At 42.0% G+C, this 18,181-nt stretch overlaps 2 protein-coding genes across 8 annotated transcripts in view; both read left to right on the forward strand.

The window, feature by feature from the left end:
- LOC142568320 (uncharacterized) overlaps window positions 1–18,181 on the forward strand; it is a 258,619-nt gene that overhangs the window by 183,163 nt on the left and 57,275 nt on the right. The gene's annotated exons all lie outside the window — the stretch shown is intronic.
- The window catches only part of LOC142568335 (uncharacterized), a 34,160-nt gene continuing 18,652 nt past the window's right edge, over window positions 2,674–18,181 (forward strand). The window contains exons 1-2 of the mRNA XM_075678341.1: window positions 2,674–2,836; window positions 6,652–6,749. Coding sequence (XP_075534456.1) covers window positions 2,674–2,836; window positions 6,652–6,749 — 261 coding nt within the window. The remainder of the gene's footprint in view (window positions 2,837–6,651; window positions 6,750–18,181) is intronic.

Below are 18,181 nucleotides of genomic sequence, written 5' to 3' on the forward strand. Positions count from 1 at the left end.
TCCACTGTTACATATTAACAGTTCCACAGCCTAATTGGCTTACCTGTAAGCTGTGTGTTAAAACATTGCATTTTGTTGAGAGATGTAAATGGCATTTATGGCGGGCACAGGGAGTCAAGTAGAGTAGTATGGGAGTGAAGGTGTGTCGATAAATATGTGTCCAGTGTGTGCAAATATTTGTATTTAATTTAAATGAAACTTTAACCTGTTGAATAATTCTATTTGACTTCCGAGTTATTGGGATCATAACTTGGCAAATCGTTGGCACTGACAGCAGGGCCTCTACATCCTTGTATTATATTGCAAATCTCGGTAGCCACACCTCATCACGCTGCTGCAGTGGATCTGTGGTCTTCAACATGACCCATAAAGCACCCCAGAACGTGTGAAACATCTGAAATGTAATGTCTGGCTTCTTTCGTGTTAATAAATGCAGTCTTGCGACATTCTTATATTAATTGCACAATTGTTGAATGCAAGTTTTTTCTGGTACTACTGCCCTTGCCAGTAAGCTCACAGTGGAGCAGAAATAAGTCATGAAGGAGGGGAAAAGAAGGTAAGGACACATTGCAGCTAGAGTGGAAATGAACTGACCGTTCCTTAACCCCTTGAAGGTCGATTTTTTTTTGCCATATGCGAACACCCAGGGTTGATTTTTTTTTTATTGCAGATTCCAGTTCTTCTTAGGGACTTGTTTCGAAAAAACTTGCCGTAATTTTTGTAGGGTGACTGTAACGTGAGATAAAAAGATTTTGCGTTGGTATATACGTACTCTTCATTCATGAATAAAAACAATAAAAAAAGAAATAAACTTATAAGAATTAAAAATTTAGGCATTGTTATACACATAGTTCAAGTTTTGAAACATGCGCACATCAGAATATTTCGCAACTCTCACCTGTTCCTGCTCTTACACTAATATTTACGTCCATAGCGTAATCGAACTGCGTAAGTGCGCGCACTCAAGAAAACTGTGGTTGTCCGCCCGTCAAAAAAGCAAAATGTGTGGCAAACTTCCGCTAGTCTTCATCTTATCGCCAACCAGAGGCAATTAGTAAAAGAAAGCAGCGGAAACGCATGCACGGCGGCATCCTTCCTATGCACACCCTTGTGAGCACTGAATGAGCGAGAAACAAGTGGTAGCGCTTTGAGCGATTAGTAACGAGATAGCCATCAGTTTCGCAAGCACAAGAAGCCGAAACCGCCTGTGGAACAAAACCCAAACCACTGCCTGCCCGCGCACACACCAATGCGCGAGCAGTAGTATATAGACGCACGGAAGCAAACTAGCTCTAAAACAAACCATGCAACGAAAACCGAGAGAGGGAGGCGCGCGAAAAAAATTCCTTGTATTCCCACATAGTGGCAGCACATGATAGAAAAGAAAAAGTCAGGAAATTGGCACGCTTTTTAAACGTACAGACGGCACCATAAATATACGGCATCGACCATTTTTGGTCTTGTTCGTGGTACTGTATATTTGTCATTGACCCTCAAAGGGTTAAAGGGGCCCTGAACCAACCCCCAGGCTGGGTGAACAAAAATATTCAGCGTACAGCATACACTGCTGTGAACATTTCAGCCAAGTTTTTCTGTCGTGCGCCGAGCCTAGAATTAAGAAGCTGAGCTTTCAGTTGCCTGTTCCACAAACACACTCTCTTCACACAGACGCTTTCCCCCTAACCTGTTTTGGAGCTGCCAGCAGCTGCTATATTTTGTCATTTAGCAGATTCCCATAGACTGCTGCTATTGGAAAAGGCTGCTGCTATGCAGTTAACTAAACAGGCTGAAGCAAGTGAAAATATGCATTTCGAATTTCACTAGGAATTAAAAAAATATTAATTCTGGGTTTTTACATGCCAAAACCACAATATGATTATGAGGCACACTGTATTGGGGGATTCCAGAATAATTCTAACCGCCTGGAGTTCTTGAACAGGCACCCAATGCACGGTGCGTGGGTGTTTTTGAATTTTGCCCCCACCGAAACGTGACTGCTGTGGATGGGATTTGATCCTGTGCCCTCGGGCTTAGCATTGCAACACCAGAGCCACAATGTCACCATGTCAAGTATCAAGAAGAATTATACATTTCCAGAAGAAGCTATCATCTGCTCACACTCGGCCGTGGCCACGCTGCTTATCAGTGTCGTAGACCTCTGGTCTCATTAATTGCGATTACTTTTCAATGCTCAACTTGCCTCGAACCACGTGAAACTTAAGTCCAGACTGCATGTATGCTATGCCTGTCGCGTCTTGAAAGGAAGGTGAGCCAGCACAAGTTCAGTCCCAGCCACCATGCTCCCAGCCAACTTTGCTCTCAGCCACTCCTGGCTAGACACCTTGTCAAACATCATATTGCGTTATGGATAAGGCTTCAAAATGTGTCATTTGGATTTGTCTACTATCCCTGCAGGCCAAAACCAGTTTTCACCACGTAGCACAGCCAGACTGAAGCACACTAGCGCAACCCGCACTCCAGCCCTGCTATGCACATAGCAAGAGCACTACAGTTAAGGTGGCTACTAGAGTTGTGCGTAGCTGTGCCTGCTGCCTAACGTAAATACCGTGACCGCCGCGGGGTGCTGCCATACGCGGGTCCTGCTCCCGCGGGTCCTGCTCACTGTCGAGATATGTTGAGAACTGCGTGCACTGATTGGTCTCTGTCGATCACATGGCTCAGGGGCATGACGACGCGAGCCGGCCCAAGCGCCCACATTGTACGAAGGCAGGCACAACCAGTGGGGAGTATGTGCGCAGCAGCACACTGCGTACTCCAGACCAGCCGTGGAACAAGTTGTCTGCTTCCCAAGTTGTACACCTTCGAGGTGCTCTAGGTGTGTCGCCTCATTCTCGAAGCTTGTTACGTTAGGAATCCCTTCAGTGAGAGTCCAGAGTGCGACACCCATCGCTGAGCCGATGTGCATGCTTCGGACATACTCGCACGAGTGGAGATGACATTTTGTTCAAGTCTCTGAAATTGTGCGATTGCCATAGAGATAAGTGCAAAAGGAAATGTGCTGCTTGTGCCACTTGATACCGAGAAAGAGCAGCAGCGTGCAGCTATCAGTACACTAAACACATAAAAGTGGTGACCAATGTTGCTATAGTAGCAGTGGCTGGAAGTATGTGTTGCCAGTAGTGTCCGTCATTTTCTGCTAAGGAAGAAACATTGAAGCTAGGTTACATATAACACCGTAAGCAGAGCACCGTAACCAACGATGCCCAATGTTTTCGGAATGGAGAATGTTAAAGCAGAAATGGTAAAGATAATGGTTGCATTGATAGTATCTGTGCTTTACTAGGTCCTTTTAAAAAATTATTTTTATAATATTTTCCTGGGAGATTTTACTGGGTGTTTTTGAAGTTTCAAAGAAAGGTGGCTCAGGGCCCCTTTAATGCACCATATGAGAGAGATGTATGCATGCAAGTGCAGGTACAAATTGCCTGCCATTCATTGTTCTGGTAAAATAAAGCAAACTTGTGTTACAAATAAATTTTCCCAAATTGATGGGAAAAGAAAAAACAACAAATTTTATCTATGTTCTGCTTGTAGAAACTTGGTTAATCCACTTCATCTTTGTGTAATAGTTTGTTATTGTAGATTGTGATTGATGGAGGATTGTTTTTATATAGAGTTCTGTGGTTTATTAAGAGAACAGATAACAGGGTTCTCACTCTACGAGTTTGTGAAAGGCACTCATGCTGGAGCTTTAAACAAAGGCTGGTACCTCTACACTGTGCAGTTTTTGAACACGTAAGCCGTAACCTTTGGCATTCTTCTGCCAAGTACTCCCATTTTGAAATTCATTTGGCAAATGCATTCTTTATCTGTTCTTTAGGTTGTCAGTTTATGTTGACCTCCTGCTACTATCTGCTATATGTCTTAAACCTTGCTGGCCCAGTCAATAAGGTCCAGTCAATAAGGTGACTACCGTATTGTGGCAGTGATCTCAAGCATTATGAAGATTGCTTAATATTTGTTGCCTTTATAGTATTCTATTGTTTTTATGTAAAGAGGTAATTTTTTACTTATTTTTCAAGTAGAGCTATCATGATTAATTCATTAATGGCTTTTATTGGTGCTAGGTCTACGCATGGCCAAAGAGTGCTAGAGTGAGCGATATTGATTGCAATGGTTTCTGTCTGGCACCCTACAACTGAAGCTAAGCTGTGCTGTCATTCTTGTTGGTTAAATTAAAGAAACATTATTTCTTCAGAATCTGAGGTGTAACATGCAGGTGTGCCTAAGTGAACAGCGTGAGGGTGAGAGAGACTGTGCAGTCATCACTCTAGTTTGTTTCGGTGTTTGACAAATGAAGTTGTGCTGTATTGTCATTATTGTTGCTGGGATATATGAGAAATGCCCTTCAATATGGGGTTTGTTGCCAAGTTCACCAGTAAGCTAGACAGTTCATTTCATGGCCTCTTTTGTGTCCTGTAATTCATTGCGCTCTTGTTAAACTGAACTTCTGATAGTGCAAGCTGATCCCAAGGTCCGTTTTTGTTTTTCCTAAAGGTAGTCTGCTGTATTGCTTAGTTGTAAAACCAGGAAATTCGCAGTGTTGTCGTTCCAGAGTGAGCTGACTTCATATTCTTGCTCCCCCTTTTTTTTTTAATGTTCTGGATATACATATGTGAGTGCTGCCTATAATTGGAGTTCTTTTACGGCCTTCTCTGCTAAATTTGTCCCACATGGTTTCATTGCCGCTGTCAAAAGGTTAGGATTAGACAGCTTAGGCAAGTGTGGAATGAGTTGTAGGAGTGCACAAGCATTCTTCATATGTAAATATTTAATAATTGTATAGGTTGAGCAATTTTTACTGTTCACCAGTGTACACACCATGTATGGCATTACTACTTTGATCTTGAAATAGTGTTTGAGAAATATTTGTGCTATAAAGTAATTAAATATAAACTTAATTAGTGCATTATTCTTAATTAGTCAATTATGCAGCTAGATACCTCATACAAGTACTGTCCACCTCTTCGAGTAATCCAGCTCAAGGACTGAATTATGCATTCTTGCGCAAGTGAATTTTAAAAATTCGGTATAGTATTTAAAAAAACATCCTGCACGTAATTATCATAATTGTAAGCATCATGATTAGTTGTTTGCAATAACCTAGTTTCTCACTAACATTATCTTGGTATAGTGGCTGCCAAAAATACTTTGTGTCTTCACACAAGCTTGTACTACGACTATAAGGGGTACTAGGTAAACATAAATGTCCCTGCATTGGTCATGCAGGCAGTTTTTTGTACTATGCGCATTTGGTAATCATTTCACAGGTTTTGCTTACAGTTCTTTTTTTTCTCCCCCCCCCCTTTTTTTATCTGAGGCCAAAGATGTTTGTCACTTGGCAGAGTAAATGCCTTAGTGCAAGCTGCAAAAGTTAGACTTAGTTAAAGCCTTCTGCTTTTTTTTTTATTCCTGCTCTGACGAGCTTACACTTCCATGCTCCGTTCTTCCAAGGTGCTTGAAAAAACAATTCCTGTATGATTTGGGTAATCACTTTCTTGGAATATATACATACTTACGTATTTAATGAAGTGTAGAGCAGCAAAGCAAAAAAGCACAGACAATGTTTTGACATCGAATCCATTTGTTTAACGGGCTACAAATAAAAGATTGATGAGGAGATGCAGGAGGGAGCCGTATTGATTGGTGTGTGTGCGTTTCCTCCCAGTAACAGGCGAGAGTGGTACAAAAGAGGAAGGCTGTTTCTAAGGGGGTGTGGTGTATGCGTGCATGCGAGACTGATTAAGTACCTCGGTGGCATTGGATGGCGAATAGAAAGAAAGCATTACTGGGGCATGAGGAAAGAAAAAAAGAATGAAGGGGTGCGAGAAATGATGTGCAAGGCTGTGCGTGTGTGTGCGCTTATGCGTGGACGTTGTGTTCAATTGGGTTAATGGTCTGTGCCTTCTCTCCCTCACTGTGCATATTGATTGGTCAGCTCCTCCTCTTTTGCTCTGGTCTGCAGGGGTATCGTGGAGAGAAGGAAAAGGGAGCGAGGGGTGGCTGTGCACTCCCACTGTCTCTCTCACTGTTTTTTTCTCCATGTGACTGGCATGGCGTAATGCGGGTGCCCTTTGGTTTCTTGATTTGTTTTTGTTTCTGTAACTCGTCACCCTTTAGAGGTTGTTTTGTGCCTTGAGGTTGTCGCTTTTCTTTTCCAGTTTTCCTTTTTCTTCTTTTTCTTCTTTGTTTTTTTTAAATCAGAGCTCGCACTGTTTGAGTAACTGGTGCAGGGCCCTATATTATTGCGAGCAGAATGGTGCTTGGCTGTGCTGGGCGTTGGCAAATATGCCCTCCGCGGTAGTTGTGTTTATGCGACCAAGGGGTGTGGTCCTGGCGTGCGCCGTGGCACCCTCCTCGTCCCATTTTCCCTCTGTCAGGACTGTGGGCTTCTAGCTTTCAGGCCTCAGTAGCTAAAGGTGTGCTTGCGACCACGGATTTGCCGACGCTGTCTTTTGTAGCCTTGCTTGAAAAGCTCTATTGGCTAAGAAAAGCTGCTCAGTTTGACTGGAGCTGGAGTGGTGGGACAGATTTGGTCACGCAGTGTACCCTGCCAATTTTGGAAGAGAACAGCACACAGTGCAGTTGTGGAACAAACACATTGTGACTGGGTGCTGGTGCACTTGGCAGCAAGTGTAGTTTTGGCAGCTCAGAGCCACGTCATCTTCGTCAAGCAGCGGAACGAGGTGCACTTGTGCAACGAACATCTTGACATCTCAGCAGATGATGTAACTTGTCATTTCGGTCTCCGACGGCTGGTCGATTGTGGGCCTCTTGCCATGACTGTCTGGTCTGCTGCTGTGTCACGTGTCACCTCTACCTCCCTTGCGTTTCTCTTTGTACGCTAAATTTGCCTTGGTTCTTTTTTTTTCCTTGCTTTCTTGTTTGGATTTTTTTGTTATCGTGACCCAAGTCTCTCGTGCGAAATTTTCTTTGAGCGTGGCACCGCGCCTCAAGAAGCAACGCGCAGCAGCAGCACACGAGCACATTAAAGCCATCGCCGTCCTACGTGCGCCCTGTTTTGCGGCTGGCATCTGCGCTACCCCCCAGTTTTCGGTAGGTGGCACCTTCTCTTTCATTTCTTTTGTATTATTTTGTTCGCCCTCTGCTTTTGATTTGTGCTTTTGACTGTGCTGGTTTCTGTATGCCTCTTTAGCGTTTTTTTTTTTTCTTTTTTGCCCCAGTCTTGTTTGACAAGCTGTTGCATGCATTTATAGCCATCTCTGCAATTTAAGGTAGCAGAATGCTGGGGAGTTTGGTAATGTACACAAGTGCAGAAAGTTCAATTTGCTGTCTGTAGGATGTGAACTTCTGTACACACTTCATGTGTAGTTGTTCATTTTCTTAACAAGCTGATTACCTTAACTTGAAGGTGGTGGTAGAGAAAAAATGTCTTTTTTCATATCTCATAAAAAGCAAAGACTGCTGTGACACATAAAAATATAGTCAGCAGTGAGGACTTCTCTCAAGGTAGCAGTGCCCAATGAGTCTCAATGTCCATCAGTATTTCATTGATATCTGTATTCAAACCAAGTGAACAGTCTCAGTAATAGCAAATTCTGGTGTACAAAGCTGTTAAGCAAACTAGAGAAATATGTTTGTGTGGAAAGCTGGTGTGCAGATTAATGTGGATTTGCTGGAGTTGTATGCTGATAGACAATTTGGAGAGTCTTATTCTAAACAGAAATGACTGGTTAGCAATGAGCCAAGCTTAACAGTAACTGATGGTGTTTCACAGCTCTGAACTTTTTTTGATGGAGTGCTAGCGCTTGAATTTTACTGCAGGTGCACCGATGACTAGTGATGTTGTTGCTGCTCTGATTTGTTGAAGCCTCCTCTGGCATTTAATAACTTTTGTTTGCTGGCTGGCCTATTGCATTCAAGAACAAGAAATGGTGAAAAAAATTCATACAGAAGAAAGAGATGAGGACAAATACTGTACACTTGCATATACCACTAAATATGTCAAGCATTCCTCCATGTCTTGAAACTAACTAAAAAATTTTTCAATTGATATTTTGAGGTGGTTGAGACCAAACAACAGTGTACGTAGTTTTCTATTCGTAGCATTCTAAAGCCCTTGATGCAGTGCTTTCCGTGAAGTTGCCGTTTATGTTGCTCAGCTTTCCCTGGCTTCAAAAGAAATGTGGAAAAAACGGTGCCACTATGTGGTTCCATGCATTGCTTACAGCACACTTGTATGTTTTTAACAAGTTCCATACACACGCTGGTCACAAAAACAACAGTTGATGGCCCCAGTGTCAAGCATTGGCCAGACCACAGAGTTTCTTACAAAAATTGCAAGAGGGGAATTCTAACGCTATAGTGTCTACGGCAGCTGCAAGCATGATTGTTTAGCCAGAATGGGAATGGTGGGCAGTGGATGGATTTGCCTAAACTTGGTCCTTCCTGCTTCAAACAATTTTGTGAAAGTGATAGGCTGACGACTAAAGCAGGTTGAAACTGTTCTTAGCTTCTCTGCTGTGAGTGTGTAGGTGTTGTTGGTTGAAAACACTTTTAGAACGTTAGAAATATGATCTAGGCATGGAAATACATAGTGACATTTTTATTTGTTTTTTTATGGCTTTAGTTAGAGCCCTTCCCAAAAAAAGAAATAAAAGGTACATTTACAGGAACAACTATGTCAGGCATTTCTGGTAATCTAAGTATTTTCAGATAATTGTGCCGTTAAATGTATGGTCGATGTTATTTAGCTAATTAGGCAGGCTGCAAAAGAAATTGTGAATTGTTCAAGGTTACTGTGAGCAATGTGCCATTGGTCTCATTTGTCTAAATCACAACGTTTCGGCACTCACTCCAGCTGGCTCAGTCATCTGGTAATGCTGCTACATTGGGCCTCATGATGATGAGCAGCAGCAAACGAAGTGACTTAGCGTCAGTGTCAGAACATCGTGATGTCCTCCTTTCATGTGACCACCGTCCTTGTCATAACACCATCACCTCCTGGGAAAAGAAACTGTAACTGGATATAGAAAAGCTATTCTAGAAAATTATTTATGGGGCTCCGAGGCTTGCAAGTATTTTTTTAAGGACCTTCACTTAATGCAAAAAAGAAATTAAGTCGAAAATATTCTGTTAGTACCCCTTGCAGAGCAGCTGAAGCCTACTTGTAACAAAGGCACTGGTTTAGGAATTATCACTTACACAACGTTAATGTGCCAATTGACTGCATATTCTGGAAAACTGTTTTTCAGCAAAAAGAAAGATTTTGTTTTATTTTAAGCACAGTTCGGGGTGCCGAAATGAGAAAAAAAATCAAGTTTTACTCTAAAATGGAAGGCTATAAAACTATACACAATAAGCTCCCCTTAACGTAGGCACAAAAATACCTTCAAAGTCGGGTAATCTTACCGCAAATTTAGCATAACCGATGTGCACTGAACTTATAGAAAAATGAAGAGGGGTCCCTGAACTTTAAAGCTTATCACTGAATTTGTCTTAAAAGAGCCCTCCTACAATGTAGCCCATTATGTGTGAAACATGGCTTTGTAAGATACGTGTCTAAACCTATACTTTTTTCAAGTTCTTTATCATTTCTGCAGAGACTCAAAGAATTGCTGACACATGCTGCCCAGTAAAGTATATTTAGTGGTGTAAGCGATTGAATCAGTGGTGTGAATTAAGCCTGTCTGCTTTGCTGTGTATGCTTGTTTTCACTTTTTCTTGAACTACAGACCTATAGGCCCTCCCAAGTCCATTTTAACCTTTTTTGCCCCTCTTTGCATATACTATACGGCTGTTTGTTTCTTTAGCTGCACTACACATTTAAAGGCCAGCTACACCAATATTTCTGGTTATAGATTAATAGTATGTAGAGGCAATCTTGGCAAATGCTGCAGGTCTGGTAATTGTCTAACATTCTTATTAGCAGCGTTTAAATATCACCTAAGCTGATGACATGTGCTCGTGGTAATTAGCAGATATGACATCATTCACAGCCTCTGAGATCTTTTAGTATGCTGCAGCAGTCGTGGGCACTGCCTAATCTCAAAAGTCATGCCAAGGAGCCGCTGGCTCTGGGTCATGCATCACTTCTCGCAAGTGGTGATGGCAGCATTCTTTTTCTTCAGTTTTGATATCAAAAATTTTGTTTCTGCTGGCTTTTTATGGTGCGTTCGCTCTTATTTCAAGAGTATTTCAAGAGTTGGACTTTAAAGGGACACTAAAGAGAGAAATAATTTCAGCTGTATTAGTAAATTATGCTTCTACAATACAAAAAATATTTTGAAAAGTCACTGTTGCAGTGAGAAGTGGCTTGGTAAGCCAGGAAAGATGCTAAAACGAAATACAGGTGGTGCTGCCTGCACCTTTAGTTCCCCATCAGCTCACCATGACATCACTGATTCTGATTGTGTCGACTTGGGCTCAGCTAACTCTTTATGGGTGAAAGTGGACTACATTGTATTCTAAAAGAGTGAAAGACTGAACTTCACAAATTTAGAGAACTTCTACTGCGCCACAACAGCTTAAATACAAGGAAATACTTTGAAATACATGGTGTCACACTGAGGTACCAGCACTGTGGTTACAGCGCAAAATTTCAAAACTAGAAGTTTGGGCTTCATTTTCTCTTTTTGAAATTCTCTTGCCACGAAATTAATTAAAACAGAGTTTTTAAAGAGTTATTCATCAGTTTAAACTGATTCATTGTGTCTCTTTAGTGTCCCTTTAACCATAGCCTGTGGCAGAGAGCAACCTTGTCGTAAGTGATGTGCATTTAGCTGATTAACAATAGCAGCTAAGTTCAAATTTATCGAAGGGCACACATTGCAATTGCAGATTTTAAGTTGTACAGAACACAAAGGATGTTCATTTGAACATTGCAAATTAGTTCTGCAGAAATTTGCCACGTGGTGGGAAGTTTGCAGTATGTTAATTTTGAAGGAAACTTGAAACTAGCGCCAGTTTTGAGATATCTACCACAAACATGTGCAACAAAATGTATTGACGTTTCATGTGGTTCTGTCCCATGGTGCAAATGGAAGACTTTATTAGAAAATATCTGGAAGGCCAGCATAGGAGGTGGACCCCCCCCCCCAAAAAAAAGGATTGACTCCAAAAGAAAAAAATTAGTTTAATTTAGGACAGAAAGCACTTAGTTCCCATTGAAATAATTTTCAACAAAGCCAGTCCACTTGTGAAACCTTTTGTCCCACTGTTCGAAGCAACCTTGGAGTGCCAAGCTTAATGCTGTTGAACGCCCCCTGCAAAGTTGTGTTCACTTTCTGCAAAGTGGCAAACCTCCTTCCTTTCAAGGAATTTTCTAGTTTAAAAATAAAGGAAAAAAATTTGAAGGAGCTCGGTCCAATGAAAGGGTGCGTGGGGAATGCCAGCCCATCCCTGAAAGGCTAAATGCCCCATCATAGCCAAAGTAATGTGAGTTGTGATGCTGTCAGGATGCAGAAACCAATCACCCGAATTCCACAATTTAACACGCTTCTCTCGCACATCTTTTTCTTAATTGCCTTAATACCTCTAAGGAAAATTGCCGATTGACAGTCTCTCCAGGAGGAACAAATTACTGCTGCACAATTTTATGAATGCCGAAGAAGAAAGAAAAAACAAACAATGATTATCTTTACATGAGCGTACTGGTCGCATTACTTTGTTCGGTCTTGGTGAAGAAAGTGGCAACTGGCTCAAAACTTGCTTGGAATTGGGGTCATACCCATAGCACCAGGTTTCGTCACCCATGATAATCTTCAAAAGGTCTGTGTCCCTTTCGATGTGATTTTCAAATCCTGGCACAAAATCAAACAAGTGTTCTTTGTTTTGCCTTTTTAACTTTGTGAGCAGGCAGGGAACAAACTTTGCTACGGCGACCTGTATCATGCCAAATTCCACACTCAAAATCCACTCGGAGGAGCTGTGACTCATGCCAGCAGCTGTTGAAATCTTTTCAATTATGTAGCGATGACTCTCATTGGCTTTTCGTTGTACCGTTTCAGTAGTCTCATCAGTTTGACTGGTTTAAGGTCAGCCTATATGAGAAAGTTCTTCAACCCTCATTTCTCCTCTTGGAACTGCTTAACTGTTTCCCTACCGTGGGAAAAAATAGTTTTTTTTTTTGTAGGGTACACCAGATGTATTACTCTGAAGGAAATACTGCACTCACTATTTTATGTAATACATAAACAAGAAGCAGAATGAATGCATTTTTCACGCACAAATATTTTATTAACGAGATATATGTAGTAAAAAAGATATAAATTGCCAGAATAAAGATTGTGGGATGAATTGAACAAAGTTTGTAAAGACACGCTTGTATCTACTAAGAAAGAAATGCAACAAAAATTGTGAGATATACAAAATGTATTGCTGTCTAATAGGCACTATCTCTGAGAAAAAACTGAAATTTTTCATTGAACAGATATTCCGCTACAAAAATTTAATTGCAAGCACTACATTTGGGCGTGCTGGGCTGCAGCCGCCGATGTTCCGGTCTGATTTGCGTCGTCATCGCTTTCAGAGTCAAAGTCCAACCAAAAGGCAGCATCCTCAGACTCTCTGCTGCTCGACCCATCAATAAAATCGGCCGCAGATGCAGCGGAATTGTGGGATCTGCGATCTTTCGAAGTGTGCGTGCCGCACCTGAAGGCGGGCCATTCTTACTTTCTGCTTTGACGATCGCGAAAATTCGGAGCGCATTCAAAAATTAATGCTTGGCGGTGAAAAAGCAAACTGATCAGAAAACAAATATATATCTCCTCCTTCCCGTCCAATGGCACAGAATTTCCGTGTACAGTGCAGAATGTCTCGAAAGCAGCGTTTCAAACCATCGATAGCAAGTGGCTATTTTTGCTTTATACTTTGACGATCATGAAAACTTCGGAGCACATTCAAAAATCACCGACTGGCAGGAAAAAAGTGAAATGCTTAGAAAACAAAAAAGTAGTTCTCCTTCATATCTGATAGCGCAGTGTGTCCGTGAGTGGCGCAGAAGGTCTCGAAAGTGCCCAATGGCCAATGCCCAATGGGCGTGTTAGGGAAAGAGTTCAATCACTGAAAAACTCGTGTATGTTTCAGTGCCTCCTTGGTAAATGTTCGAAGTATTTTGGTGTTTCTTTCGTCATTTTTCCAAGGAGGAATGGAAATTTTAAGGAGATTCAGTGTCCGTTACGAACAGACGTCACGATTTTCCAAGAGCAGTGGGACAACTGTCGCCACAAACCCATAAGACATTCTATGCCGACTTCAGCTTGTCTCTCGACTTGTGAGGCGCCTACCTGCATCCACATAATGGGAGAACATAGTAATACAGTTACAAACAGCTCCATGATGCTAGTCAGGTCTTTTGGGGTTCTTCCCTCGTAGTTTGTAGCACGTTATGTGGATAGGTGTCTTGAAAGCAGTGCTAGTTTCAGGGTTCTTTGTGCATGTGTGTACAGTCCATCACAAAAAAATCATGGTTGGCCAGCCATTGTGAGCCAGCTGGTTTGTACTTTTTCTCATAAGATGTATAGTCATCAAGTGTTCTCTGGATGTGGCTTCCTTGAGAAAGCCCAAGCATGTAGCTAGTACAATGCTGTGTAAGTCATATACAGTAGTAAAGGTGGAAAGTCTGAAATCCAGGTTGTGTGTGCCCAAGTTAAAAAGATATTCAACTTTTTCAGATCCTGTGCCCCGTAAGCTTTTGACGCTGACTGTGCGTGCCTAGAATACTTGTTAGCTTCAATTCTACAATTCCAGCATGCATCCCAAGCAAATTACCATTCTCTTGACTAACTTAAGTTATTGACTAGTTCATTGTGCATCATAATTTTTCATGCAAGGGATGTCTGCCATTCCAAATAGCTCATCGTGATCCTGCCTCTTAAGCTATCTGCCACCAGCAATTTTTGAATAGCTGGTCCAGCTTTAAGAAAATGAAACAAGAAAAGCCAGGCTGTTCAGTCTCCTGAAGAATCAACAGCATTACTTTTTTTCACAATGTGTATTGGTTAATGAAATTTAGAAATCTCTTAACAAGGTAGTGCTAGGCTATCATTGCTCTTGTCACAGCTTGTGGGCTGCCTGTCATGTTTTAGTTGCAGACAGGTCCTTTTCTTGTATATTTTAGAAAGAAACCAGGATAAAAGCAATGAGATATGGCTGGTCTCGCGTGACTATGTGTCATGAGTATATTACACATTACACCAACATGTGCATTGTTAACAAAGTCGGCAAAGACCTAAATTGTGTCTTTAGCACTTGATGTTGGCACAAAGTGCTTGTGCGTGTGTGTGTGTGCATTTCAGTACGGTTTCTTGAGCTGTGCCCCCCAGACAATGCATACCGCTAGCAGGTTGCCAGTTTGTAGAGGTCACCTTTGTTCCTATGTCTTCATTACTGAAGTATGCCTCACCAATATAAGTTGAGGCTATTCTACATTTGTTTACGCCATTGTTCATATTTTGGGGCAAATGGTAACAAAAAGGTGCACTTTGTACTTCTACACAGAGGCACAATATGTCCTTTCAACTCTGAAAAAATTTCTGGCAGGCGCATAAAATTGCAAGAGTTTTGTCAAAAAGCATGGTGTTTTAGCAAAAACTTTGCTAGGAGTTGGGCATAAGGTTCACTTTATCCAGATTTTGTAATTTGAGCTGGCTGGCATTCCAGTGCATGTGCATGCCCCCACAAGAAGGACTTGCCATGAACCGAACAGCGTTGAGTATGGCTAGCTGCGTCTGAAGCCCCTTCACTGATAGTTATATTGGCTTCCTTGTGCTATTTCTCTCCCTTTGTGATTTCAAACTTTCATTTGTACCCAATGCACACACGTGTGGTGCACACAGTACTCAACCGCTCACGAGAACCCATTTTTCTCCCCCCCCTCTCTCTTTTGACAGTCGAATGGTTGGCATGCTCTTTTCAACAGTTCAAACAGCTTAACTTGAGGTTGTGTGCTACAATTATGGAAAACTTAACTGACATAGAGGAACATCACAGATTGGGCTAGTGGGTTTGCATAATTTGAAGTATAACAGCAGGAATTTTTATGAGGACAAAACCAAAGAACAGACAAGGACAAGCGCTGTGCTTGTCTGTTCTTTGGTTATCTCCACGTCAAAATTTGCACTCTTTGACTTAGTGGAACACACACGCATGACATGATGGCGTAGCACTCGTCACTGTGCCATAAAGAGCGTGAGATACTGTGAAGCACTAAGCCACGGAAAAAGGCAGAGAGGCACGTGGCAGAGATTTGCAGCTGCGCAGTCGTACCATTTCTCTTTCTTTACTACTTTCTGCCGCAAAAGTTAGTGTCTAAGAATTCGAGTGAGACTTGGACCAAGCTGACCACTAGTTGCAAACAACAACATTGTAGGTTTAAATATATGCTGAGCAGCTCTCTTTATTTGCTTTCAGCAGTAGTACTCCTAGGCTCTGTAGAAAACTCATGCGAGGGAGGAGCTGTGCAAGAATACGAAGTAGACTGGAAAAATCGCTAGACACGAAGCAATGATTCAATGGCAATAAGAGCATAAATAATTTGATCTCGGTGTTAATGTGAGCAATGTGTGCACTGTGTGCAGCATTTATATGTGCTGTGTGAACCAACTGTTGCACTTCCAACGCACTTACCTTCTTCACTTGATGCTTTACTATTTATCACCTGGGAAGAGCCCATGTTGAACTTAGTGAACACTTTTTTTTTAACTGTTTACACCGAGTCCGTTCATGCACTTGATGCGTGTCACACCATGTAGAATCATGTGTGCATGCTAATTTCACTTGTTGAAGGACTGTGCAATTGGAAATTATGCAATAGTCTCTTATGGTATCAAATGATAAAATTTAAAGAAGCCGTTTGAAAGATCAAGCCTTCAAAACCTAACTTTTTGTTATTTGTGGAAGCAGTTTCTTAGTTTTTATTATGTCTGGGGAGCACAGCTCAGAAGCATTTTGTGGGAAGTGTTTATGTTAGACAAAGGCTTTGCTAGAGGCTTTATCATGGCTTTCCAGAGCATTGGGGGGCTTCCAGTGCATGCTTGTATCCTGTTTTGTATGACTTTATTTTATCTGCCCTAATCCTAAGCCACTGGATTGTTTCTGTTTGAAGTATGTTGTACAGGTGTGGTAGTTAGTGTTTCATTTTCTCTGAAAGTTTGGTTAGTGACAGCTTCCTATTATTTTTTCCATTACATTATAAACTAACATTGACGTGTGCGAAAAAGCAGGGGAGTGCCCTGCTTCTTTAATTGCCAGTGCCTTTTGTAGCCTGTGTTTTTTTTTTTTCTGCAAGCCATGCAAGTGCTGTTTCCAGGAGTGTCTCAATCATAAAATGCTATGTGCAAGATTCTAACGTCGTGATTTGGTTATGCAGGGCTCAGTGGCTTTAGTGAAAAGCCTTTGGCTTTTAAATGGCTCAATAATACTAGAAAAGTGTGGGCTTCAGAGCAATCGTGTAGTTCGATCTGTGCTCACTAGAAATGTTTTCCTTCAGTCCGCTTTAATCCTTTAAGGAATCTTGACAACCTCAGCTCGTCATGCGTGGCGGTCACTTTTTTTTACTTATGACAAGTCTTTCTCACAAAGTAGGTGGAGGTAGACAGTATATCGTCATCACTTTCGAATTCGACTTTCAACAATATTTGCAAGCATATTTCTATGTTCTGACCATGTTATAAGGCATGGCACATAAAAAGAAAAAGTCATTATCATAATTTTTTAAATAAATATGGGCCCTTAAAGGGATGTAAAACAAGGCCACTTGCTGCCACCTTAACCATATGCTTTTTACCTGATTTTATTTCATTGTGCAGGGACAGATGTTCTTGACATTTTTACTGCCAGTAGGCATAGTAAAGTAAAACTACACTTTCTCGATCCACTAATTGTTATGTTTCAGAAAAAGGGACTAAAGTGTGGTGTGCAGGGTATCTACCAACCGGGAAAACCGGGAATTCTCAGGGATTCTGAGTTGTCTGGAAAAACTCAGGGAAAACCCAGGGAATTTGTGCTTCTATCAGGGATAATTAGCTGTAATTTTATTGAAAGGGTCGAAAGTCAAGGTAATGCTGGCGTGATTAACAGAAAGGAATCGTAATGAATCGTCTTTGACGCTCTGTCGTCGGCTGGAGGAGTTTCTGGTGTACAGTCTACGACCGGCTATCCGGATACCTGATAATTTGGACGGCTTCGCGGCACCACCATGTACCCCATAGAGTCAATGTATCAGAACGTCTTAAACTTCGGATGTAAGAACTCTTCGCCTTCCGATTTTCCGGAGATTTTGCCGTGACCGCAGGTCCGAAACGGCATTAATCAAAGCCACCACCGCTGCCATTTTGATTACCTTGCCGCCTGGAACCGGCACTCTCGCACGCAGATCCGCTGGCAGCCGTAGCCACCACGGCGGCAACGCTAGGCCTAGCTGCTTCGACGTTCGCTATGAAGCTTCTTGCCATTGGTTGACATGTTTTTTATTGAAAGAATTAGCTGCTGTCAGCAATGGCACGGACTCCGCATTTGTGGTCCCCGCGGTTGGCTTAGAAGCTTGGAAAGCACGGTGCGTTGCGTAATGCCGGTTCCCGAAAGTCAGCTTCGCCTCCATACACAAGTGTTACTTAGTGAAGCATATGCAAAAGTATTGCAGTGAAGTATAACTAGCGTGAGAACCGGCTATTGTCATAGGACACAGTATGTATTCCTTAATTACACACGCGTGCACCCGGAATTTGCTGTCACAATACGAGCGCCGATACGCCTAATACGTGTACTGACAGGCCTTCAGAGCGTTTTCGAATGTGCTTGTGGCGGTTTGAGCCTTTAATGATTACACCACTAAATGACATGCATTAATTTTTTCCAACCGGCCGATTTTTCTGACGTTTTCGCGGCCCCGAGGAGTTTCAAAAATCGGACGTGGACTGTGCGACTGACCAAGAAGATGCTTTAAGTGGTCTGTGGGGCAAACGAGTGGCAGAAGCAGGACAAGAATAGAAAGGACCTACGTATTGAGGAATGAACGGGAAAGAAAGCGTGCTGCCGCCGTTTTGAAGGAGCTTGGGCTCAAAAAACAAAGTGTTGGCTGATGCCGAGATACAGGTGTCCCTCATCCAAACCAAAATAAACTTCTTAAAGCAGTGAAACAGAACACTGAGGTGTCGTGTGCAGGCTGAGAGTATGTCAGGACAGTTGAGGTTGACTTATG

This window comes from Dermacentor variabilis, unplaced genomic scaffold, assembly GCF_050947875.1.
Source record: "Dermacentor variabilis isolate Ectoservices unplaced genomic scaffold, ASM5094787v1 scaffold_18, whole genome shotgun sequence".
Lineage (NCBI taxonomy): Eukaryota > Metazoa > Arthropoda > Arachnida > Ixodida > Ixodidae > Dermacentor > Dermacentor variabilis.